General features: G+C 31.9%; 1 protein-coding gene, 1 long non-coding RNA gene and 1 other non-coding gene across 10 annotated transcripts in view; 1 reads left to right on the plus strand and 2 right to left on the minus strand.

Moving 5' to 3' along the window:
• Window positions 1–3,210: 3,210 nt before the first annotated feature.
• LOC114261300 (uncharacterized) lies at window positions 3,211–15,229 on the minus strand. The gene is made up of 3 exons (XR_014343928.1): window positions 14,901–15,229; window positions 14,717–14,805; window positions 3,211–3,465 (listed from the first exon to the last, which is right to left on the minus strand). It is a non-coding gene; the product is annotated as an uncharacterized LOC114261300 (transcript).
• LOC145801962 (uncharacterized) lies at window positions 10,806–12,104 on the minus strand. Its single transcript, XR_014343929.1, has 2 exons — window positions 11,969–12,104; window positions 10,806–11,045 (listed from the first exon to the last, which is right to left on the minus strand). It is a non-coding gene; the product is annotated as an uncharacterized LOC145801962 (long non-coding RNA).
• Window positions 15,230–22,942: 7,713 nt separating the features above from the next.
• Window positions 22,943–27,871, plus strand: part of LOC114261269 (uncharacterized) — a 31,743-nt gene continuing 26,814 nt past the window's right edge. For all 8 annotated transcript variants that reach the window (XR_003628882.2, XM_028201509.2, XM_028201514.2 and 5 more), the window contains exons 1-2: window positions 22,943–26,166; window positions 26,830–27,543. Coding sequence is in view for 7 of the 8 variants with exons in the window: in XM_028201509.2 (XP_028057310.2) it covers window positions 23,212–26,166; window positions 26,830–27,543 (3,669 nt within the window). In the remaining variant the exon portion in view is untranslated. The remainder of the gene's footprint in view (window positions 26,167–26,829; window positions 27,544–27,871) is intronic.

Consider the following 27,871-nt stretch of genomic DNA (forward strand, 5'->3'; position numbering starts at 1 on the left):
AATCAAAACTGCACGATAAAGTACACAAAATAGAAAAATACAAAGCCAATACTCTTAGAATATTATAATCAAAGAGATTTGATATACGCAATAATAATAATAATAATAATAATAATAATAATAATAGTGAAATCTATTAACATTAAGAAAAATAATAAAACCAAAGAATAAACTCTTTTTTTTTTAAGAACACAAAATTCTTTCTTAAAAAAAACACACAGCAAAAAATATTATGAAAACAAATAAACAAATTTTTTAAAAACTATAAATCCAAAATTCTTAGAACACTTATTGTCAAAGATATTTGATATACACAAAGAAAAATAAACAGTTATAGTAAAACATATTTGACAAAACTGCACAATAAAGCACACAAAATAGAAAAATACAAAGCCAATACTCTCAGAATATTATAATCAAAGAGATTTGATATGCGCAATAATAATAATAATAATAATAATAATAATAATAATAATAATAATAATAATAATAATAATAATAATAATAATAATAGTGAAATCTATTACATAGCGATCCCGGTTTTACCCCGACCTTTGTTGCGTTCTGGACTCGAATTCCGTGATTGTATATTGTATTTTTTGATATGGGCTTCCATTTGATCCAAAAAAAGGTGGAGTTTGGCCATCTTCAAAGTTTCTCCCTTCTTCTCCTTTGAGCTTCTACACTTGAGGTAGGGATATTCTATTTTTTTATATGGGTTTTAAGCTAGATATTTGTCATTTGTATATATGGAGGGATTTGGGTAAAACTTAAGGTTTGGGCTCTAAACTAAAGAGGGGTTTTTATGTTGATTTACAAAATAACCTTGGGGGTTTATGTATAAGGTTCTTTAGTGTTGAAATGGTGAGATTTAGACCTATGGGTTGATGTTTTGGAATAGGGGGAAAATTTCCCTAAGTTGAGTTGAATTAACTATTTGTGTAAATAATGAAGTTGGTTTGGAAATTATGAAATTGGGGGAAAATGTGATTGAATGGTGTAGTTTGGTTTGATAAATCACACACCTATGAAAAAAGTTGATAAATTATCTATTGATAGATTTACTTATCTGTTTAGAAATATCTATTTTGGGCTATCGGTGGAGGATAGCTGTGATTGTTGTAGAAACTACATGAGGACTAGGTAAATTGAAACTAGTCATATGAATTATGTCATAGAATATAACGGTTTGATTAAACTACTGAATATGCGATTTGATTAGTCATTGTATATGACAACGTGTTTAAATACATTGTATATGTATCATTGTTTAGGAGGAGTTAGGGGATGTACTCTGTTGTGTGAGAAGAGATAGGGGATGGACTCCATTGAGAATTAAGTTGGCCGGAGTGTCCAGGGTGAAAGTCCCGAAATCTTATATACTTATGGGTGTCGGTTCCCTCGGACGTGGTTCCGTAAACTGGCAAGAAATAGAAGTGTTGCATTGATGAATGTATTGAATTGTGAACCATTGAATTGTAGTCTCATATTAGTTGCTTTGATAATAATGACTTTGGTTAATTGATTTACCCGAAATGGAAGAATGGAAATGAATTGATATATTGGTTATCTATATTGAATGGTATTGGAAAGAATCTGTATTGGTTAAGAATATTGCACTTTTAGTTGATGCTTATATCTTAGTTAGTTCTCATATATTGTTTAGCATATCTCTATTGGGTTTTGGCTCACCCTACTTGGGAAACTACTTTCAGGTACAGGTGACATGCCACCTCCAAGGGCATAGTTTGAGAGACTTAGGGGGCTGGAGACTCTACTTTTGTTATTTTACTTTGTGTTATATGTTTTCTTTTGAGCCAAGGGCTATAATTGTAAAGAGCTTATGACTCTCACTTTTGTTGTATCCAAGTTATCTCTTGGAAAGATGTAAGCTTATAGGGCATTTATTTTGTTGATATCAAATAGGATTACATGCTATAGTTTCAAGACGAATATTTATGAAAGCGTAATGCATGTAATTTCTTTTGTAATATAAACTCTAGTGAATGAAAGTAATACATTTCATGTTATGCTTGTGAATCTCTTGGGTTGATTTATTCCATATTTTGAGGGAGTTACATATTAACATTATAAAAATAATAAAACCAAAGAAGAAACTTTTTTTTTTTTTAAGAACACTAAATTCTTTCTTTAGAAAAACACACGACAAAAAAATATTATGAAAACAAATAAACAAATTTTTTAAAAACTGTAAATCCAAAGTTCTTAGAACACTTATTTTCAAAGAGATTTGATATACATAAAGAAAAATAAACAGTTATAGTAAAACGTATTTGATAAAACTGCACAATAAAGCACACAAAATAGAAAAATTCAAAGTCAAGACTATTAGAATATTATAATCAAAGAGATTTGATATACACAATAATAATAATAATAATAATAATAATAATAATAATAATAATAATAATAAAAATCTATTAACATTAAAAAAATAATAAAACCAAAGAAGAAACTCTTTTTTTTTTTCAGAACACTAAATTCTTTCTTTAAAAAAAACACTGCAAAAAATATTAAGAAAACAAATAAACAAATTTTTAAATAACTATAAATCCAAAATTCTTAGAACACTTATTTTCAAAGAAATTTGATATACAGAAAGAAAAATAAACAGTCATAGTAAAACATATTTGTTAAAAAAAATTAACAAAACAAATAAACAACTTTTTGACAAATTACAAACCTAAGACTCTTATACTGTCAAAAAGATTTTTACCATAAAAAATTAAAAACAAAAAAAAAATCATTTTTAAAAAAATAAATAAATTTTAAGAAATATTGAATTATTTCTTATACTTTTTTTTTTTTCTTCCCAAAGAACTTGATAACCTGGTGGAACATTTTAATGGAATAAAAATTAAAGTATAATTAACAAATATTACACTTATAGTGTAGGATACGATTGCAATGTTATTGAATAGCCATAAGATTGCAATATTATTGAATAGAGAAGTGTTGTTTTACACTGAATAGAGAGAAGTGAAGATGGTGAAGATGAATGGAAACTGCCCAATAATTATTATTATTATTATTTTAGATAGGAACTACACAACGTTTTAAAAGGAGAAAGAAATCAAAATAAATAAATAAATGATGAGAGTAACTGATTGTGGCAGAGAAGAAGTCTAGAATGGTATGTGTAACGCCCCAAAGTAAATACACAAATCCATCTCATAAATGGAAATATAATTGAATTAACAAGCTTTCATTCATTAGAGTTTAATATATATGAGAGACAGATACAAGAAGGAATAAAAGTTACATATATAGTCATTTGCCCTAATGGATTACATCTTTCCAAGTCCCTGCTTGGTTACAACAAAAATGAGCCTAGCTCAGCACAATTTTAAGCCCTCGGCTATACAAAATAGATATAAAAAAAATAGAAGCTTTTGCTCCAAATTCCTCCAAGCTACTGCCTTAGGGGAGACATATCACCAACACCTGAAAATGGTTTTCCCATATAGAGTGAGCCAAAGCCCAGTAGAAATAATCCAGTACAAGATATGAAACTTAACGAAGATATGCGGGTAAAGATGTAATTACAATGCCATTGATAAACCGTTTCATAATTTCTTTGCAAAACATGTAGTACCAACAGTATTATTACACTTCATAGCAACAGTCTATTTTATTCAGACGACCAAATTGAGACTATAACTCAATAAGTCTTTAACCAGAATAATCATCATACAATCACTTCTATTTGCCATTTTACGGACATTTTGTCCGCGAGAATCGGCACCTATATATAATCGTGATTTTTGAAACTTTCACCCTGGACGCTCTGGCCAACTTAATTCAATGGAGTCCATCCCCTATCTCCTCTCAAACATGGAGTACATCCCCTATCTCCTCTCAAATATCATACATATACAATGTAATTAAAGACATAATCATATATGGAGTACATCTCCTATTTCCTCCCAAACATCATACATATACAATGTATTTAAAAACATAGTCATATTCAATAACAGCGGATGAGAAATGAGTTTCAATTTACCTAATCTTCATGCAATTTCTACAACAATCATAGCTACTCTCCACCGATAGCCCAAAACAGATATTTCTAAACAGATATACAATCTCAAGACAGATAAATTATCTAAATTTTCATGGATGTAAGGTAATACATACCTAATTCCACCATTTATATCAACATTCATCCAATTTCACATTTACAATACCAATTTCATTTATTTATACAAAATAAACATTTAAAACATTTTAGGGCAAACTTTCTATTTTTTCAAACTATTCAACCTAAGTATCAAAATCAACCATTTTGTTACCATATAACCTCATAATCACTTCCATAACCATTTTCGATACTCCCATTTGAAAACCCCTCTTTTGAATTTAAACCAAAATCCTAGGTTTGTTTCAATCCTCCCAAAATCACAATGATGTTTATACAAAACAAATAATTAAGTTAAAAGTCATATAGAAGCATAGAAAATTTTTACCTTAAGTTTAGAAGACCAAAGGAAGCAATGGAGGAACTCCAAAGACACCGAAACCAAGTTCTATTTGGATCAAAACGTAACCCTTGAGATGCTCTACCTTTTTAACAAAGGCACAAGGGTAGAGAAATCACTAGATCTAGGTGAAAATGTAGAGAGAAGGTAAGTTTTAGAGAGAGAGGCTCTAGATCTAGGGTTTTGAGAGAAAAAGATATGAAAAAGTGATATAAAAAGGTGTTGCTGCGATCTGATATACGTACAATTTGCTCGAGGGCAAGAGTTGAAGCTCGAGCGTCAGACACAATAAGTTGTTCCGCTCGAGCGCAAGAAGTGTCGTTTGAGCGCCAAGACATAATGAAAAAGACGCTCACCGCTCGAGTGCAAGAAATGACGCTCGAGCGTAAAAAACACACATCTAGTAGTTTTGCAGACAGAAGAACATCGCTTGAGTGCAAGAATGGCCGCTGGAGCACCCATCCGCTCGAGCGTAGGAAATGCTGCTCGAGCGTAGAATACATTTTCCCAGTAGTTTTGCAAACCTGCAAAAGTACTGAGAGTTTGCAAAGCCCGCTCGAACACAGGAAGTGCTGCTCAAGTAGAGGACCAAAAATCTAGGCAACAAAAGATTTGAAAAACAAGCGACCAACCTGTCCAAACACAACCACAACAACTTGAAAGCCCAATTCAAGGAGATACAAGGGAATCAAGAGGTAAACAACAATATGAAATCATTAAACCCGAATTCGGGATGCAAACAGAGTTTGGTCAAAACCAGGATCTCTATAGTATGGAACTATTGTATTGGAGAACGTGTTTAGTGGAAAGAACATGGGTGCTTAATATCATTTATTATCATTTTTTTATCTAAATCCCATGTGGCATAAAGCTTCAACTAAATTCTTGGGAGCCTAAGTCCATACAAAAAAATACAAAAAAAAAAAAATACAAAAAAATACAAGAAAAAATTAAGAAAAAAAAAGAAAAAAAATGAACACATGCAATAAAAAATAAAGCATACCCAACTCATAAAAGGAGATCAATTAAAGCATGAACCTTACCTATAACCTTCCATAAAATAAAATATATATAAAAAAATGATGGGATAAAAAAAATAAAAATAAAAAAAGGTCGAAAGTGACTAAGGTCAAGAAATAATCTCACTCAGGATCTAAATAGGGTTTAGATAAAAATGTCAAGTTGTCGTGACTCGCACAATTAAGAAAATTCACTTCTGCAAGTCATGAGGGGGCATTTGTTGGCATATAAATTTCAACTAAATTTATATTCAAATTTCAAATAAAGTCAATCAATTAATTACACGCATAGATCCTATAATAGGATTGTTATAGGTAATTACTTCCTAAAATGATCAATGTGATCTGTTGAAATGCATAAATAAAACAAACATCGTATTTCAACAATGTTATTCAAGATACTCAAATGACACATGGAACCTACGAAGGATGACACTTGTAGAGCTTACCGAAAGGATGCCACATAGGATGAAATTCAAAGGATTAATCAGATATGATTATGCCTAAATTCAAATAAATAAATACCATACGTGTTCATAAAATCAGATAAACGGTTAATCATATATGATTACGCCTAAATTCAAACAGCGCTGTCATTTAATTTGAAATTCCAACTGAAGATGAGACACTCTTATCACATAGATGGCCTTATATGAATATGTGGATCATCACATAAGAGAGGGGATCGAAAATGGGAAGTCATAGAATCAAAGGTTAGAGACAGAGAGAAAAAGAAATCAGGAGTTAAAGAAGTCTTCACAAGAAAGAAGAGGAGAAATCCAAAGAACTCAAAAGGCTACGCTACCAATACATAATAACGATGAATAGCTAAAGGGTTTCAAGCCCAAGAATTGTATTCAAGGGTTTAAAATTCTAACGCCCCGAAAATAATTACAATAATCCAACCCAACACAATTAACACAAGACAACATAATCGAAATCATAAACTTTCATTAATTTGAATTGATATACAAAAGTGACACATGCGCTATACATTCATAAATAATTCATCTTGAATTTACAACATGTGTTACAAGTAGTAAAGAGGAATGAAAGTTAAACAGACACTTAAATGCCCTAAGGGCTTACATCTTTCCAAGTCATTACTTGGTTACAACAAAAGCGAGACTAGCTCATTACAAATAAAGCCCTAGGCTATACAAAAGAAAATGCAACAAAAGGAAGCTCTTGCTCCAAAGTCCCTCCAAGCTATTGCTTTGATGGAGGCATATTATCAACACTTGAAAATGATTTTTTCCAAATAGGATGAGCCAAAGCCTAGTAGGAACAATTTAACACAGTATATAGATCTTAACAAAGATATAAATATAAAGTGTATTTACAATGCCAGTGATAAAACATCTATATTCTATATAATCATAAAGTACCAAAATTCACATCTTAATCTTTTTTCTTTCTCGTCAATTCAAATTAATTCATTTCACCTCACTTCATGAACCAATTTCATCATTTTTCAAACTCATCTGAGACTACAACTCAATGGTTCCCAAATTAACACAATTATCACACAAACACTTCAATTTGCCATTTTACAAAAATTTCGTCCGCGGGATCAGTACCCATGTATACACATAGTTTCGGGACTTTTACCCTGGACACACATGCCAACTTAATTTCAATGGAGTCCATCCCTTATCTCCTCCCAAACAATGGAGTACATCTCTTTTCTTCTCTCAAACAATCATACATATACAATGTATTTAAAACATAGTCATCGTCAATGATAACCCACAAGAGATTAGTTTTAATTCACCTAATCCTCATTCAACTTCTACAATAACCACAGCTATCCTCCATCGATAGCCCAACACAAATATTTCTAAACAAATATTCAATCTCAAGACAGATAATTTATTCAAATTTTCAATGGTGTGAGGTAATACATACACGACTCCATCATTTATCTCAACATTCATTCAATTTCATATTTATATAAAATAAATATTTGAACCATTTTAGGTTAACTTCCATCTTTCCCACATATCAATCCAAATGCTAAAATCAACAATTGTGACACAATATAACCTCATTTTCAAACCCCATGACCATTTACATTATATTCACTAGAAACCCCTCTTTTGATTTTACACCCCAAACCCTAGGTTTGTCCAAAATACTCCCAAAACCCACCATTGTGGCACCCCTAAAATAAATGCAACTAATCCAACTCATAAGAGAAATGAATATGATAAAGTGATATGCTTTCATTCATCAGAGTTCGTATTATAAAAGATAACAAATGCAATATACTTCATAAATGTTTATCCTGAATTTATAGCATGTAATGCCAGATAGTAATCAACAAAATAAATGTTCTACGGGTTTACATCTTTCCAAGACATTGCTTAGTCACAGCAAAAGGGAGAGTCTAACTCAATACAACTTAGCCCTTGGCTGTACAAAATAAACAAAATAAAAAGAAGCTCTTGCTTCAAGTCTCCCCAAACTACTGTCTCGGTGGAAGCATGTCTCCAACACCTAAAAATGGTCCCTAAGTAGGGTGAGCTAAAGCGTAGTAGAAACATACTAACGCAATATATAAGAATTAATAAGATATAAGTATGATGCACATGTTCATTGTCATACGACAAAATCTTTATAATTCTTTCCAAAACCATGTTATGTCAAACTCGCATCTCAATTCATTCATTTTGATTCAATAGACACCTCCATTGTATTTAACCCATCAACAGAGGTTATATCTCAAGTTTCCAACAGATAAAATCATCATACAAATACATTCACTTCTATTTGCCATTTTATGAAAATTTCGTCCGCGGGAATCGGCACCCATGTATACTAATGGTTTCGAGACTTTCACCTTGGACACACAGGCCAACTTAGTTCAATAGAATCCATCCCTTTTCTTCTCCTCAAAACATGGAGTACATCCCATTTCTCTTCCCAAATATCATACATATACAGCGTATATCATTCATAATCATATTCAATGAAAAATGGTTCAGGGATTAGTTTCAATTCGCCTAATCCACATGCGATGTCTACAACAATTATGACTACCCTCCACCAATAGCCAAAGCAGATATTTTTAAACAGATATACAATCTTTATAACAGATAAATCGTCAAATTTCCATAGGTGAGTGATTAAACAAATCCAACAACACCATTCATGTATATATCCTCACAATTTTAGATTTTCTATACCAATTTTATTATTTATACAAAATAATTATTCAAGACATTTTAGGACAAAACTCATCATTTTTCAAATATTAACTCAAAGGCCAAAATCAATTGTTTTAACCCAAAATGACCTCATATCCAATACCTATAATCATTTTTATAACACCCACAAAGAAACTCCTCTTTTCAAACTTGAACCCAAACCCTAAGTTTGCTCAAAACACCCCCTTCCAAATCTCACCATTTTCACACAACAACCTATAACCAAGTTAAAACTCATATTAAGGTGTAGAAATTCTCTACCTCAAGTTTAGAAGATTAGTGGAGCAAGGACGAAACTTCAACGACGCCGAAACCAAACTCCAATCGAATCAAAACGGAGCTCTCAAGATGTTCTACCATTTTCCCAAAGACACTACAGCGGAGAGATCAACGGATCAAGAAGAAAATGTAGTGAGAGAGAGTACTTTAGAGAGAGAGTGTCTCACTTTAGGGTTTTCGGAAGAAAAGATTTGAAAAAGTGATACAAAAAGTCATTTTCGTGATCTAATATACGCACAGTCCACTGGAGCGCAAGAGTTGATGCTCGAGCGTCAAACATAATAAGTTGTTCCGCTCGAGCAAAAGTGACCCGCTCGACCGCAGAATACACATATCCAGTACTTTTGCAGACAACAGACAAATTGCTCGAGTGCAGGAAAGACCGCTCGAGCGCCCACCGCTCAAGCATAAGAAACGCCGCTCGAGCGTAGAAAACATTCTTTCAGTACTTTTACAGACGTACAAGGTACTGAGAGTGTGCAAATCCCGCTCAAGCACAAAAAGGGCCACTTGAGCAGAGGACCAAAAATCTAGGAAACTTAAGGTTTGAAAACCAAGCAACCCACTTGTTCTGAACACGCTCAACACGTCCAAATAATCAAATTTAAGGAGAAATAAAGAGAAAATGACAATGAACAACATTTAGAAACCATAAACCCGAGTTCGGACTACTACAAGTGTCGGGTCAAAACCAATATCGCTATATGAGGGGTCCTATACGCAAGAAAACATGAAAAACATGGTCAATTGAAAACTTAATCCATGAATTAAGCCTAATTCAATTATTTATGCTTCGTAAATTTGTATATAAACTCATCTTCAAAATAATATTCTCAAACTCAAATTAATCAACCTCAATAAAGTCCCAAATATCCAAAAATAAGTAAAATAACTTCAATTGAGAGAATAATTCAATATTCAAAACAATCTCCAAGTTTTCTGATTCGTAAATTTAACATGAAAACTCATCTTTAAAAATCATCAACAAACTTCAAATTCCTTTCATAAAATGAGTCATAAAGTTCTAAAAATATGTTAGATAACATCAATTGAAAGCTTTATTCAAGATTCAAAACAAAAATAAATTTTCAAGATTTCTCATTCACTATTTTATATATGATGAATTTCTTGCATCTTCAAATACACATGCCAGATCTTACAAAATATGATTCACTACTAAAATTTCAGCTTTTTGCGACGGTAAAATGCCGTCGCTAATACTCTTAATGCTGTTGCAAAAAACTTTTTGCGATGGCAAGAGGGGAGTCGCAACTAGGGGGGTTGCAAAAGAATTTTTGCGACGGCACATGTTTTGCGACGGTATTTTTGCCTTTTGCGACGGTACTTTGCAGTCGCTAATAATGTTTGAAATTTCTTGACTTTTTGCGACGGCACTATTTTACCGTCGTTAAAAATGTTATTTGAGATGGCAAAAACTGTCGTCGCTAATAGTCTTTTTTTTTTTTGCGATGGCAAGAACACTGTTTTTGCGACGGTGTGGTACCGTCGCAAAAAGTATTAAAAATATGAAAATTTTCTATTTTTTGCGACAGTGTACTGCCGTCGCAAAAAGTATTAAAAAATAATAAAATTTCTATTTTTTGCGACAGTTTATTGCCGTTGCAAAAAGTAAAACCTATAACAAAATCAATAAAAATATTAAAATTTTCTGTTTTTTGCGACGGTGTAGTGCTGTCACAAAAAAGAAAAAGACATCCTCCGATAAAATTATTAAAAACATTAAAATTTCTCCATAATAATTGCATAATAATATAAAAATTCCTGTATAAAAATAATTTCTTCATAATAAAATATTCTTCCATTCATGATTACACATCAACAAAATTATCCCACTACATAATGTTCCATTATACATATATAATGTTTAAATACATGGTTTTGTTCATAATTCAAAATAACATAAACCAAAATTAAATATTTTTCTCATCATTCTTCGTAGATAACAAAAACAAAAATTAGCCACATTCTCCACAGGCATGCATTTCACAAGAAGCACACTCTTACATGGAAAATATCTTAAAAATAAAAATAAAAATAATTAATGACAATATAATTATGTGTTAATGTTAATTACAAAAAAACATAAAAATTTAACTACTATAGCATCAAATACAACATTTTTTTTGTTAGTCATCAAATCCCACATGGATAATTAAACATCTCAATCAAATACAAAAATAAAAATTTTACTATAGCATCAAATACAAAAAAAAAAATTTATAAATTTTAATACTGTAACAAAAACTAATCACCCTGTTTGATTCTTAAATTCTGACTTCAATTTTTTTAAAAATTTAAAACTTTTATTTGGTTATCTAAAAAATCAGAAGAAAAAAAAATCAAAATTTAAGTTTTTGGATGAAGTTGGGAAATAAATAAATATTCTCTATTTGACATAAAGTGATTAGATGGACATAATAAATACTAACGATTCTATTTGTCTTAACAGACTGTCAATTGTTTTGTTTATTACATCTTCATCAAACCAAACTTCTTTCCATTCGATTGTTATGATAAGATTCTGTACTACTTTTGATGTGAGATTTTTTTTTTTTTTTTGGGATTAAACTTCATCATTTACATTGCCCAAAATCCAATATAAAATAAATTTTGACTTTCACTTGCAAAATTCAAAAAAGTAAAATTAAACAATAGTCACCTCTCAAAAAATACTTGTTTTTTATTTTCCAAGCTAAACAAAGTTGAATGGAAAAATGAATTTAATGTGCAATGAGATGGATGGAAGGATTACGTTTCAGCAAAAATCAAATAGTTTAATTCTAGAACTGAAAGCTTCGTTGAGGACGAGAAACAAAGTGACGATCTCCCAACTCTCAGCATAAGATCTGTTTGATTTGGTGAACCAGTAAAGCTAGAAACAAAACTACAAAAAAAAAAAAAAAAGTAAAATTTTGGAGCATGCAAAGTGAGCGCATACCATTTGAGCTACATCCCCACTTGCCAATCATAAGTTTCATATGTTATCTTTCTTTGGTAATCTGAACGTTTCCAAAACATCTTAGCACCGAGTAATAATCTCATCTTCCAAAAATACCATAGTGAAAACATGTCCAATTAACAACAAAGGTTCTATATCCTCAAATAAATGAATAATTTGATTGAATACACAACTATATATTATTTTATAAAAGAATTAATTTCTTTAAAAATGTTGATCAATTAACATACCATTCAGAGACAGTCATTAAATTTGTGCAGACATAAAATTTACAATAATACAAATTTTATTGATCATGAATTCCAAATTTATGCATATCTCAAATCAACAATACTAGAAATCCAAAATTTACCTAAAAAATTAATAACTCAAATTTATTTTATATATAAACCTTACACTTCATCAATTCAATTTATACCACACAAACACATTCAAAATAAATTCAAAATCCAATCACAACCAAATACCAAGATAATGTAGAAAATGTCAAGTCACAACCAAATCCTACTTGGGTCGTCTCTCAAGTCACAATCAAAAATACCCAAAATGATGATTCTTTAGAACAATTTTGTATCTGCCTTGATTCCTTGCCCATATGATTTGATTCAAAAAGCGTATACCAAACAACACATTTTTTACCCCTTTTGTTTAGAATAAAAAAATTGCAAATCTGGTAGACCTTAATCCAGATGGTTGTTGTCTTGTAAAACCCTCTCTTAATCAAACATTATAAAATTTGAAATAAAAAATGCAAACATGATTATTATGAAAGCAATAAAAATAATAATAATAATGCAACATTTTATATGTCTGTAGAACGCGAGCTCGGGTTGAATCAAAATTTAATTCCACGTACTTGTAATTAATTTTATGGGACAAAATTTTCCTTATTCAAATTTTTCTATCATTTTGTCTCAATATACTACCAACTGCGAAGCAAACTCATTAATTTGGACTAAAGAGTAGTTCTCATGGTTGTGGACTCACCTAATCCCTAATTTGATTGTCATATCACTTCCATACACCCAAAAAAAAAGACACAAACACAGGTAAGCGAGCATCTTATTTTTTTCTCCATCAATCTCTCTCTCCATGTATAAATAAATAAATCTCCATATTGATCAGCCATGTTAGAGAGTGACATGCATTACAAAACATTACTTCTACCAAGAAGTAACAGTATAAAATTTGGGTGCATGATTAAAAATAAAGAAATCTGTGAGATTTAAGGTTTTGAGACCAGTCCTGATAGTTTCATGAACAATTCTTGGAACTTGATATATCTTAATCAACAACCCATCATGGCTACTGCTGATATCTTTCAGTACTGATCATCATCATCATCATTATCATCAACAAGATTGTTAAAATTGGTTAATTAGGGTGAATCAGTATGATTATTAGGGGAGTAATAAGTATCTGAACACATAAATCAGTCACGGAATATGTATGAATCGATAAAATTTTCTATAATTGAATCTGGCACAAACAACGTATTCTGTAAAATCTTTATGGGTTTATTTGATTTTTGTGTTCGTAGTTAAACTGTATGAGAAATTGGCAAGGGAATATTAATTGGTAATCAAATTGGTTGTCTATTAAGATATAGAATGAATTGCGTCTTTGCTTGTAATTTCATTACTCTGGTGAACTGTTTTGTTCTTTTGCTATAAATTTTCTGACTTATAATAAATAATTTTGTAGAAATGATTTGATGTGTTTGACTGAATTTGAATGAAAACGTGTAACGGCAACTCCTTGAAATACGGAATGTTCTTGAGATCAAAACTGTAGACAAGGTAGGATGATACTAAAATTCTTTTGTAACATACTTTGGTTTTTGCTCTCTCTCTCTCTCTCTCAAATTTTTTTTCCCTCCCCGTGTACAAAATCTTTACAGTCGATGTGCTTCCTTTATGGTAAATGACTTTGTTTCATTTTGGATTAAGAGACATTCTTCTGTTGGTTTGCTGGATAAAATACATGGTGCATTCTGTCTTATAATTCCTGATGAATTAGGCCACTAACTTCCTATTGCAGTCCCTATTTTCAGATTAATCTATGCATACAAAGTTTCTACTTCTGAGTTCGGGTCCTGAAACTGTCTGATATTTTTGTTTCTTTTCGTAAGTAGAAGGTTAATATACTAAACAATAAAGATATACAATGATGCAAAAGACATCCTCAGGAGTCACATGATGAAAAATGCATTAGGCAACAAATCTCTTCATGGAATCATACAAAAGAAAACATAACAAACCAAAAGAAACTCTCTTACAACCCTGAGGCTATGTCAAAATTTAAAAGGCTTAAAAGACATACAAGACTCCTAAAAACTGAGGCCTCAAACTTTATTGTCTAATATATTAACTTTATTGTCTAAGATGAATATGCAGTGTTGCTATTTTGAGCACTTACCTGTAAATAAATAAATAAAAAAATATGTGATTTTAGAATTGTTGATTTTGCAGAACAAAATTGCATTGCTTTGACCTATAACTTCGCATCTTACTTATCTTGAGTTTTAGTCTACTAAAGTGACTCTGTGACTGCTACAAACTTCTGTCCACCTAACCCTTCTCAATCTAATGACAATGGTGGGTGGTGCAACTCATAATTGATGTTCCTGATATTTAGTGCATTATGGTAAATCTGTGAGAAGTCACGTATTGGGAAAAATGCCAAAGCATGATGGTATGCATAAGCTAATGCATTATGCAGTCAAACTTACCTCTGTAGAGCCTCATCAAGTTCTTGCTTATCATCAGGAGTGATATCTTTGGCGTATAATTGGGTTAAACAATTACGAATCCTGACTGAAAAAAATAAGGGATTGATCAAAGCAAATAAAAAACAATTCATAGCATCAAAGATTATAACACGTTGACAACACAAATGAAAGATTACAAACTATTTAATGACAATCCTTCCGTGCTTTTGAAGCAAAGATCTGCGGACAGATTGAGTAGGGTGAGCAGTGAAGACCAGATCGACAGTTTGATTTTTCAGAGCATCAAAAACTTCTTCAGGAGATTTCTTCAGTTCCCCCACAAGTCTCTTGAGAGTTTCTTCAATGTCTGATTCAGTCATTGCCGAGTTCTCCTAAGCAAAATCCCCCTTTTTCAACTTGATTCGTCGACGGCAAGCAATCTGAACCTCCTCAGCGAGGTTAGCCAAGTTAAGCATGTGAGAGAATGACTTGGCAAGAGATTAGGGATTTTTGGTTTTGGGAGGAGGGGGATTAGGGATTTTTGGTTTTGGGAGGAGGGGGCTTTGAGATTAGGGATTTTTTGTTTTTTTTTGTGTGTGTGTGTGTGTGTGTGTGTGTGTGTGTGTGTGTGTGTGTGTGTGTGTGTGTGTGTGTGTGTGTGTGTGTGTGTGTGTGTGTGTGTGTGGGGGGGGGGAACAAAAATGCTTTAGAGCTCTAATAGCTCTAATGGGAAGGTGGATCCCACGTTGATGTGATGTTTGTGTCTTGTTTTGTTTTTTTTTTTTTTTTTTTTGTTTTGACACATCATTAAAGCTTAAATTAGAGCTCTATATTTAAAGCTCTCTATCATTTCCCATGGAAAAAAAAAAGAGGGGGGAACAAAGCGGGGAATGAAAAAATAAATAAAAATTTCAGTCCCAAATGAAATTTAAACAACAAACTTAAATAACGTGGTTTAACTCCTTTTTCTTTTTTTTTGGCGACGGGGGTTGTGTTGCCAAAAAAAAATTACTTTTTTTAAAATAAATTATTTTTTGTAGTTAATGAATTTTTTTTTTAAAAAAAAAAAATTAGTTATTAAGATTGAAAATTTATTTGTTTTATTTTTATTTTAATGAAAAAAAAATTATTATTATTTTTTATTTGGTAGAAGTAAAGGTAATATTTTGTGGTAGAGGAGAGGGAGCGACAGTAGTGGTGAAGGTGATTGATAAGAGATGATGGTGGTGGTGGCGGCGGCGGCGGCGAATGAGATTAGTGGTGAAGTTGTGGCAGTGGTAGAGTAGATGGAGTGACAGGGGTGAAGGAGAGGTAATGGTGGTGGTAGTAGTAGTAGTAGTAGTAGTAGTAGTATTAGTAGTAGTAGTAGTAGTGGTGGCAATAGTGGTAGTGGAGTGGTGGTGATGGTAGTAGTAATGGTAGTCGTAGAGGTGAAGTGGCGACTGTGGCAGTAGTGGTGGTAGTGAAATGGCGTTTGCAGTAGTGGTGAAGGTGGTAGAGAAGATGGGTGGTGAGAGAGAGAAATGAGTGAGAGACAGATAGAGGAGAGAGAGAGAGACAAAAAGAGAAAGAGATAGAGAGTGGAAGACAGAAAAAAAGATAAAAAGAGAAGAGAGATGAACGAGAGAGATAGAGAGAAGAGAGATGAGCGAGAGAGACATAGAGAGAAAAAAGATGAACGAGAGAGACAGAGAGAAGAGCGATGAGTAAGAGAGAGGTGAGAGAGATAGAGAGAAGAGAGATGAGTGAGAGAGATAGAGAGAAGAGAGATGAGCGAAAGAGACAAAGAGAGAAAAGAGATAAGAGAAGAGATAGATGAATGAGAGACACAAAGAGAGAGAGACAAACAGACAAACAGATAGAGAAGAGTGATGAGTGAGAGAGAGGAAGAAAAGAGAGAGAGAAAGATGAAAAAATGGGTGAAAATATATAGACAAAGAGAGAGAGAGAGAAAAAAAAAAGTGAAAAGAGATAAACGAGAGGGAGACAGAAATAGATGAGCGAGAGAGCGAGAGAGAAAAAAATAAGAAAGAGAAAAGAGAGACAGAGAGAGAAAATAGATGAAAGAGATAGAGAGAAGAGAGATGGATGAGAGACACAGAGAAAAAGAGAGAGAGAGACAAACAGATAGACAGAGAAGAGTGATAAGTGAGAGAGAGAAAGAGAATAGAGACAGAGACACAGAGAGAGAGACAGACAGACAGACAAAAAAGAGTGATGAGTGAGAGAGAGAGAAAAGAGAGATAGAGACACATAGAGAAAGGGAGAGACAGACAGACAGAGAAAAGTAATGAGTAAGAGAGAGAAGAGAAGAGAGACAGAGACAGAGAGATAGGAAGATGAAAAAATGAGTGAAAAGAGAAACGTTCAAAAGAGTAAGACAACGTCGTTTTTTATTTTTAATTTTTTTTTGTGATAGAGAAATACCGTTGCATTTATTTAAACCATTTTGTGACTATATATATATGAAGCCGTCTCAAAGCCACAATATATATATATATTGCAACGGTACCTATTACAGTCGCAAAAACTTTTTTTTTTTTTTCGACTGCAGCTTGTACCGTCGCAAAAACTCTATTTTTTTTGCGACAATAATCTCTACCGTCGCAAATACTCTTTTTTTTTTTTTGCGACCGTATTTTATGTCGTCGCAAATACTCTAATTTTTGCGACGGCAAGTTGTGCCGTCTCAAAAAGTCACATTTTTTGCGACGGTAAGTTGTGCCATCTAAAAAAGTCACATTTTTTGCGACGGCAAGTTGTGCCGTCTCAAAAAGTCACATTTTTTTGCAACGGCAAGTTGTGCCGTCTAAAAAAGTCACATTTTTTGCGACGGCAAGTTGTGCCGTAGCAAAAAGTCATTTTTTGCGACTGCAAATGCGCAGTCGCAAAAAGTTCCGTCTCTTAAGCCCAGTTTTCTTGTAGTGCAATATACATAATTTCTCTCATAAAATCATGAAAATGCATGAATACAAGGATGAAATACAAGATAGATGCATGAACTCATCAATCTCAAACTCTAGGTTACAAAATTCCATGAACTTCTCTACAAAACCCAAAATACAAGTTCTAGTATGTAAATCCATGCAAAACAAGATCAAGACATGAAAACATGAAGAAATCTTACCTAAAGTTATTTCAACTGATGATTTCCTCGATGTTTTCCTCATTTTTCCCTTCCTTTTTACACATTCCTTCTTTGATTCTTTTTTGAGCTTAATTCTATTATTCTCTTCACAATTTTGGAACTCACTCTCTCTCTGGAGTTGGTCTCTCTCTCTCTCTCTCTCTCGGTTTTTCTTCTCTTTCTCTCGGCTCTTTGAGCTTCCAGCAAAACAATTGAAGCAAACCAACCAAACATTACACATATACATCATTCACATGTACACTAACACTGATTTCTCAACACACACACACACACAATAGTTCTTTGCACACCCACACCCACATGCATCCTCAAATTTTAGAGCATTCTACAATTTAATTTATGGTCAAGATTAATTTAATTAGGCAACACTTAGTCTTAATAAATCTTGATTAATACATAATGAAATTAATCATAACTAATCACAAATCCCACTCAATCTAATTAGTCTAATTTGACTTTCTTTAGAGCTCAATTAATTATATTTAATTTTCTCATTCTGAATCAGATTTTTAATCAAACTCTCAAAAGGTTCCAAATATCAAATTAAATTTATTTCCATCATCAGTTTCGGTTTTCCAAATCTTTAAAGCCTTCAATTTCAAATAAAGCTCAAAATCTCCATCAATAAATTACATACTCAAATTGAAGGGGCTTTTCCCAATATAAGCCATTTTTTCATTATATTTCCAAAACTAGGCCAACTTCTGACGGAATTCCAAAACTAAGTTAAAGCGCCATTACTATTCGCGCTTTTACTGTTAGGACCGTAAAAGTAGATGAACAGGAAAGTCGCTATTACAAATAGCGACTTTGATTAAGAAGTCGCTATTGCAAATAGCGCTTCTAGCTTTACTTTTTGTCCGGATAAAAACGCTTTTCTCAACAGCGATTTTCACACAAAATTTTCTTGCAAAAAAACGCTATTCATAATAGCGATTTTAAGAAATTTTTTTTGCAAAAAAACGCTATTTAAAATAGCGATTTTACTGTGCATATAATAATTTTTTTTTTTTTTTTTTTAAAAAACGCCATTTGAAATGGCGTTTCTACTTCATTCAGCCAAAGCCAACCCACACACTGACACACACACACACACACCAATGGGCACACCCATCAAGCATTGAAATAATATAATTTATATATATAATAATAATTTATAATAATTAATTATATAATTTTTATAATTTTCGTAAATATAAACCATTTTTAGGTTATGAATGGTTTGATTTATAATATGTATGTAAGGATAAAATTTTTTATAATCAAAAATAATTTTTATAATTTTTATAATCGAAAACAATTATAATACGTATGTATTATAAAAAATTTTATAATAATTTATAATACGTATGTATTATTTGAATCTTTACATTTTTTATTTAAAATTTTTCACAGTAAACCCATCTTCACATTTTATAATACGTATGTATTATTCAAAAATAATTTATAAAAATTTATAATTAATACGTATGTAAATAATTTAATACGTATCTTCACATTTACATTTACAGTAAACCCATCTTCACATTTACATACGTATGGTTTAAGGGTAAATTTTTTTATAAATGACTTAAATGATAAATCAAACCATTCATAACCTAAAATTTTTTACCCTTACATACGTATGGTTTAAATAATTTATAAAAATTATTGCCATACGTATGTAAAAATTGATTATAAAAATTGCAAAAATTGATTATAAATTTTTTTATATATAATAATAATTTATAATAATCAATTATATAATTTTTATAATTTTTTAAATTTTTTTAATTTTTACAATTTTTACAATTTTTTTACACTTTATTTTATAAATAAAGGGTAAAAAAATGATTTATATTTACGAAAATTATATTTTGCAATTTTAAAAATTATAAATAATCTAAATGTGAAGATGGATTTACTGTAATAATTTTTGAATAATTTTTGCAATTTTTATAATCGATTTTTACATACGTATGACAATAATTTTTATAAATTATTTAAACCATACGTATGTAAGGGTAAAAAAATTTAGGTTATGGATGGTTTGATTTATCATTTAAGTCATTTATAAAAAAATTTACCCTTAAACCATACGTATGTAAATGTGAAGATGGGTTTACTGTAAATGTAAATGTGAAGATACGTATTAAATTATTTACATACGTATTAATTATAAATTTTTATAAATTATTTTTGAATAATACATACGTATTATAAAATGTGAAGATGGGTTTACTGTGAAAAATTTTAAATAAAAAATGTAAAGATTCAAATAATACATACGTATTATAAATTATTATAAAATTTTTTATAATACATACGTATTATAATTGTTTTCGATTATAAAAATTATAAAAATTATTTTTGATTATAAAAAATTTTATCCTTACATACGTATTATAAATCAAACCATTCATAACCTAAAAATGGTTTATATTTACGAAAATTATAAAAATTATATAATTAATTATTATAAATTATTATTATATATATAAATTATATTATTTCAATGCTTGATGGGTGTGCCCATTGGTGTGTGTGTGTGTGTGTCAGTGTGTGGGTTGGCTTTGGGTGAATGAAGTAGAAACGCCATTTCAAATGGCGTTTTTTTAAAAAAAAAATAAATAAATTATTATATGCACAGTAAAATCGCTATTTTAAATAGCGTTTTTTTGCAAAAAAAATTTCTTAAAATCGTTATTATGAATAGCGTTTTTTTGCAAGAAAATTTTGTGTGAAAATCGCTGTTGAGAAAAGCGTTTTTATCCGGACAAAAAGTAAAGCTAGAAGCGCTATTTGCAATAGCGACTTCTTAATCAAAGTCGCTATTTGTAATAGCGACTTTCCTGTTCATCTACTTTTACGGTCCTAACAGTAAAAACGCGAATAGTAATGGCGCTTTAACTTAGTTTTGGAATTCCGTCAGAAGTTGGCCTAGTTTTGGAAATACAATGAAAAAATGGCTTATATTGGGAAAAGCCCCCAAATTGAACACCTCATAAATAAATTTAATCCATAATAATCTTAATTCTCAATCCTCAAAACTTAATTAAATTCAATTCGGACCCAATTGATCAAATCTTAATTTCACTAAAATGAATCAAATATTTTATTTAACTCCCATATGGTCTAATACTCGAAATTGAACCGATCCAACTCATCAATTTCACCTTCTTAAGCCATTTAAGCTTTTAATTTCTAATTTCAAAATAAATCCTTAATCAAATCATATACGAATCAGGCTAAATAATTCCTATAACTCTCAAATTAAATCAGAATAATGACTAATTAAAATTCGAATCTCCTTAATTAATTAAATACCAAATATTACACATGGCGAGATCGTCACATATTATACCTTCTATTTTTATAAAATTAAATTTCAGTCATTTAAAAAAAATCAATCTAAAATCACCCGGAAAAAATAACACCAGCAAATCATGCTTAGGGATGGTTTGAGATGATCTAAATAAATGTATTTTTTGACTTTTTATGAAATATGAGTTGGGTATGGGTTAACTTTGAAATGATGTGGTAGAGATGTGAACTTTTTTTTAAAATCTATTTTCAAATAGATTTTGGTTTGTTTTTAAAGTAAACTTTTTTTTGACTAAATTTTTTTTTTTAAAAAAATTACCAAAAGTAAATCAAAATCCATTTGAAAACAATTTATGAAAAATCAAACAAGGCCTGGAGTTGAAGTTTTTAGAATTATTATGAAAACACATTCAAAATATTAGTTTACTTTTTTTTTTTTGGAATGTTCTAAATAAGTGTATTTTTTGACTTTTTATGAAATATAGATTGAGTTTAAAATGATGTGGTAGAGATGTAATGTTACTTAAATAAGATGATGTGACTTAAATAGGATAGTGACTTTGGCTTATTTTGGGAAGATGGTAAAAAGTGGCTTTTTGGCTTTTAACCAAGCTTTTGGCTTTTTTTGACAAATGATTTGGGAAGTTAGTAAAAAGTGACTTTTGACTTTTTTGATTAATATTTGTTTATGATGTCAAATCATAATAAAATGACTAAACTACCCCCATTTATTTAAAATATTTACAACTTCACCTATGTAACACATTTTGATCCATGAGGGGTAAAATTGTAATTTCACTGTTGGCTAAAAACCAACTTCCCAAATGAAAAAAAAGCCAAAAAAGCCAACTTTTGGCTTTTGCTACTAAACAAAAAAAGTGGCTTAAAACTATGTTGCCAAAATTAGGATAGTGACTTTTTAACTTTTTGAATTTTTTTAAAGATGTCAAACTTAACCTTAATCTATAAACTCGTATATATTAACTTCTGAACTAAAAAAATTTTATGGTATGAAAAAGTCTACAGTAATAAAAGTGATATTTGTTTTAAGTATCCCTTATAAGTTAACTTTATTTATTTTTTATATATTCATTATGAAACGATATATAAAAAAATAAAAAGATGATATAATATAAATAAATTAATAAGTCAATAAATAAGAGTTGTTTTGAGTATAATTTATAAGTTGATTTTTTTATTTATTATAAAAAAATATATAAAAAAAATAAAGAGATGGTATAATTTAATTAAGTGTTTAAAGTGTATTATAAAAATATATATTTTTATTTCTCTATTCTCCGCACTATTTTTATAAAAAAGATAAAAAAAATAATATGTATTTACATAATTCCAACCAATTTAAATTGACTTTTATTTTGATAGATATTATTACCGACTGCTGTCAAATCAAGCCATTAATAGTATACGCTACTGTGGTTGTATTTTCAACACATGCGGAGCAAAGTCGGTCAACTCCTACATTTTGAGACTGAAAATAAATTATTTTAATAAATTTTTTTATTTATTAAATAAAGATAAGTGAAAAAATATAATGGATGATAATTAGTACACTAATTAATTAATGATGTAATAAAATTTAGATTTTTTTTAATATTTATAATATAATTAATGAATGAAATTAATAATAATAATAATATATTAATTGGTATATATAAAATTACGTAAGAATGATATGTTAATTTATAATAATTAGTGGTATGATAATTTATATTAATTTTTTTTTTTTTTACCTAAAATATATACAGTTGATAAACGACAAGCAAAGAGAAAAATCTCCCCCTGTTTCCTACTCACTTTTCTCTCACACACAAACAGGGGATCGTTTTTCAGCTAATTCTGAGCCAGTTCCCATATAAAGCTTCAGTCTTCAGCTTCATTGTTCTCTACGTTCACTTAGCTAGTTCTTTTCTTTTTCATTTGGGAAGGCAAGCAAAAGCAAAGCACGAGAGGTAAGCATTACAAGTTCTTGTCGCATACTCTTTGATTTTGCTTTTTATATTATCATTTTGATCTAAAGAAAAGTGAAAATAAGAGAGAAAAATGAGTTATATTTCTATGATTGGTTCTGTGATTGCTCCAATTGCTTCGAAACTATCGGATTACATATTCCCTCCCATCACGGATCGATTTGGTTATCTGTTTCACTACAATAAAAATGTGAAAAACATCAGAGAATTACTTGAGAAATTGCAAGATAAGAGATCTAGGGTTCAAGGGAGGGTACATCTAGCCAAAAGAAATGGGGAACTTATTGAATCAGATGTTGAGAGGTGGCTTAGTAGAGTAGGTGAGGTTGTTGAGAAATTGGGAAAATTCTTGGAAGATGATGCTATTGGGGAGAAAAGGAGCTGCTTCAATGTGTGTTGTCTTCATCTTTGTTCATCCTATAAGCTGAGTAAGGAAGCCAAGAAAGAGGACGCCATTGTTGTTGCGCTTTTACAAGACGGTGATTTTGGGGACGGCGTCTCACATCCAGCCCCTCATCCGGGTATTGCCCCGACAGCATTTAAGACTTTTGAATCGAGAATGCCGGTTATGGAGGAGATAATGGAGGTTTTGAAGAAAGATGAGTTTCGGATGATTGGGATACATGGGATTGGAGGTGTGGGGAAGACGACAATTGCGAAAGAGGTTTTTGCTAGGGCAAAAAAAGATGAATTATTTGAAGAGGTTGTGATGGCAGTCGTGTCTCAAGCACCAAAAATAAGAGAAATCCAAGGACAAATTGCGGATCTCTTAGATTTGAAGTTTTCTGAGGAGACTGAAGCTGGAAGAGCTGGTCGATTACATGCGAGGCTGAATGGAAAAAGGGTTCTTGTAATATTGGATGATGTTTGGTCGGGCCTTGATTTGGCCACTATAGGCATCCCTTTTGGAAATGATTGTAAGGGCTGTAAAATCATGTTTACATCTCGAGACAAAGATGTGTGTACCGAGATGAAAACCCAAAAGGATTTCTTCATCAACGTTTTGAGTGACGAAGAAGCGTGGAGTCTATTCAGGGAGATCGTGGGTGATGTTTTGGAGACCATTGACTTGCGTTCGATAGCAACACAAGTTGCTAAAGAATGTGGTGGTTTGCCAATCGCGATTATAACTGTTGGAAATGCATTGAAAAAGAAAGGTATACATGGGTGGAAGGATGCTCTTCACTTGCTAAAAGATTCTGCTCCAAGAAACATCAAAGGAATGCATGGCAAAGTGTATGCAAATATAGAGTTGAGTTACAACTCTTTAGAAAGTGAGGAGGCCAAATCATGTTTCTTGCTTGGTTGTCTTTTTACAGCAGACACAGATATTGTAATTGAACAATTGGTAATATATGCAATAGGGCTAAGGTTGTTTGAAAATGTCAATACATTTGAAGACGAGAGAAACAGAACATATTCTTTGATATATGACCTCAAAGCTTCTGGTTTGTTATCAGATAGCAAGCATGTAGGATGTGTGAGAATGCACGATGTCATTCGGGATGTTGGCCTGTTTATTGCATCCAAAGGTAAACATATATTTATGGCAAAAGCAGGTGCTGAATTGAAAGCATGGCGGCCGAGGAAGGACACTTTGACACCATATACTGGGATTTCCTTGATGTTTAATGACGGTGATGATCTTCCACAATCACTGGAATGCCCAAAACTCCAGCTTTTATCGTTGTTAGGAAATTTTAGATCTCTAAGAATCCCTGAAACTGTGTTTAAGGGAATGACAGAACTTAGTGTTTTGGATATGAGTAACATTCTGTCACCACCATCATTTGGATTTATGGCAAACCTTCGGACATTGCGCCTAAATCATTGCAACTTGGATAACGTGTCAATTTTGGGTGAACTAAAGTCACTTGAGATTCTTAGCTTCTCAAATTCAAGCATCAGAGAGTTGCCAAGTGAAATTGGACAATTGACTTGTTTGAGGTTATTAGATTTGGACAGCTGTCATGAACTAGAAGTTATTCAACCAGGTATAATATCAAGCCTGTCCCAACTGGAAGAGTTGTATATGGGAGACACTTCTGTGTGTTGGGAGATTGAAGAAGAAGGAAGAAAGAGAAGCAATGCAAGCTTTGTTGAGCTGGAATCGTTGTCAAATTTAATCATCTTAGACATTCATGTACCTGATGTCAAATTGTTGGGCAAAAGCAGCTTCTTTCGAAATCTGGTGAGATTTAGATTGTCGGTTGACAGTCATTTTAATGAGAAGGCTAGCTATCTATTCTCAGCTACTTTGAGACTCAAACTTGATATGGGTATTCCTCTACAATATGGACTTCTTGACTTGTTGGGTAGAACTGAAGATCTCTGTCTAGATGGATTAAAGGACTTGAAGAATATTCTTTATGAATTAGATCGCAAGGGCTTTAGACTACTGAAGTATCTCAAAATTTTTGGTTGCCATGATGTAGAGAATATCATTGATACAATGCAGGTAGGTAAATATATTGCCTTCCCATGTTTAGAGAAACTGTATGTCCAGGACTTGGAACAATTGAAGAGCATATGCTGCCATGGCCAACTTCCAGAAGGGTCCTTTGGTCAGCTAAGTGTGCTTGAGGTGTTCAATTGTCCTTTGCTACAGGTGGTATTTGACCTTACTGGCCTTCTAGTAGAAAAGGCACAGACTCTACTGTTCTCACAATTAACAGAGTTGAGGTTCTCTCAACTTCATACTTTAAAGCATATGTGGAAAGGCACCATAGAACTTTTATCCCTTAAAAATCTTACAATTGTGGAGGTAGAACGTTGTGATGCACTGGAGGATCTCTTCTCACCATCCATTGCTAGAACTCTTGTACATCTCCAGTTACTAATAATGGACAAGTGCAAGATGATAAAGGAAATATTCAGCAATGAAAGTGCAAAAGAAGTCATTGGCGAGATTTCGCTCCCTCAGTTGAATTCCTTGAAACTTCGAAGCCTGCCAAACATCATTAGCTTTTGGCCTATGGTAAATCAGTCAGCACAACAGGTCACCCGACAACCTCTCTTCAATGCAAAGGTATTTTCGTATCTTAAAATCTTATATTTATTATCCTATGTCATTTCTTAAGAGCTTCTGGAATGGAAGACCTTCCATGAACTTGAGCAATAGCAGAGTTGCAGACAATATGATCCCAACTTAAAATAAATACATCTGACGTGAGGCTTCATTTGGGAACAGGCTATTTTAGTAATTTTTTGGCTTTTTGACTAAAATATGAGGTAAAAAAAGCTAGTATGTTTGGGATGATTTTTTGGCTTTTTAAGAATTGGACAAATCTTTAGATAGTAAAATATACTTTTTGAGTAGTGCCGTATCTTCCATCTGAGCTAGCTGACTAGCTCATTTCTTTTCTCATTTCAAAGTAAAATGCAGATCATTGTGAAGCTCAAACATGCCTTGTAGGAAATTTATTGGAAGACTAATTGAAACAGTTTGTTCTTTATAAGAATTAGGCCATTTAGCATTGCAACAAAGTACTTGCCCCCTAATAATAATAAATAAATACACTACGTCATTAATATAATTTGGAGGACCCGTTTTCAATTGGGAGTCAAACTTGGTTGGACTCTTATCTTCAGGATCTTTACCCCTAAGAACTGGTGTACAAAAAGAGAGACACGAAAAGAAAATTTAATATATATTTTCAGTTACTAAAAGTATGGATAAATTTTATTGCAGGTTTCTTTTCCCAATCTGGAGAAACTGGAGCTCACTTTCATGGACAACTTGAAAGAGATATGGAGCACGGAAGTTCTACCTACATCCATGTATCAGTTAAGAGTTCTGGTGGTGATTGGGTGTTGCGCTCTGTTGAAAATTGCTCAAACCAATTTGCTGCAAAGTTTTCATAATCTAGAATTGCTAGAAGTACGCAGCTGTGATTCACTGAGAGAGGTCTTTGACATTGAAATACTTGAAATTAAACAAGAAGAAGCAAAGTTTGCTCTCTTGCGGTTAAGGGAAATTAAGCTGATTAACCTGCCTACATTGAAGCATTTATGGAGCCATGATGCTCAAGGAGTCCTTAGCCTTAGAAATCTGACAATTCTAGAAGTGAGAAATTGTGGGTGTCAGGAAAATCTCTTCTCATCCTCGGTGGGCAGAACCCTTGTGCAACTTAAAGAAATACGAATTATTAAGTGCAAGTTTCTAGAAGAGATAATTGCTAAGGCGAAAGGAGAAGAAGCATCAGCAAAAGAGATTGTGTTTCCTCAAGTAAGAAGCCTTGTACTTGAAAACCTGCCAAGCCTCACAAGCTTCAGCCCAGAATGTTGTATTTTTGAGTGGCCATCCTTGAAAACGCTGAGGATAGCTGGCTGTCACAAATTGACTTCCTTCGCCCCCTCTGATCTCGACCTTACTGTTTCCAAACAACAACTCTTTAATGATAAGGTACGTACGGGGTGAGAAGCTATACAGGGTAGCCTCTCTAATTTCATTTATGTGAGCTCCTATACCATTCCATATTGATTATTTTGCTTTAAAACAATGGGAAAACCTGTCTTTGACTTCATGAATACATCATTTTTCTGCAAAAGAACAGAAAAAACAAATAATGGGTAAAAAATAACTCACGTCGTGATCTAATGGCTCATTGTTGTAAACTTCTTTCCAGCAACAATTCGCAGAGCCTGTTTCCTCTTGTTCTATTAGTTCACATTGGTTTATCAGCTTCTGCGGACAACCCTGAAACCTTGTTTTGTGGCTTTTTCAATATCTT

The sequence above is a fragment of the Camellia sinensis genome, chromosome 11 (assembly GCF_055761805.1).
Source record: "Camellia sinensis isolate YWXY chromosome 11, ASM5576180v1, whole genome shotgun sequence".
NCBI classification, from domain to species: domain Eukaryota; kingdom Viridiplantae; phylum Streptophyta; class Magnoliopsida; order Ericales; family Theaceae; genus Camellia; species Camellia sinensis.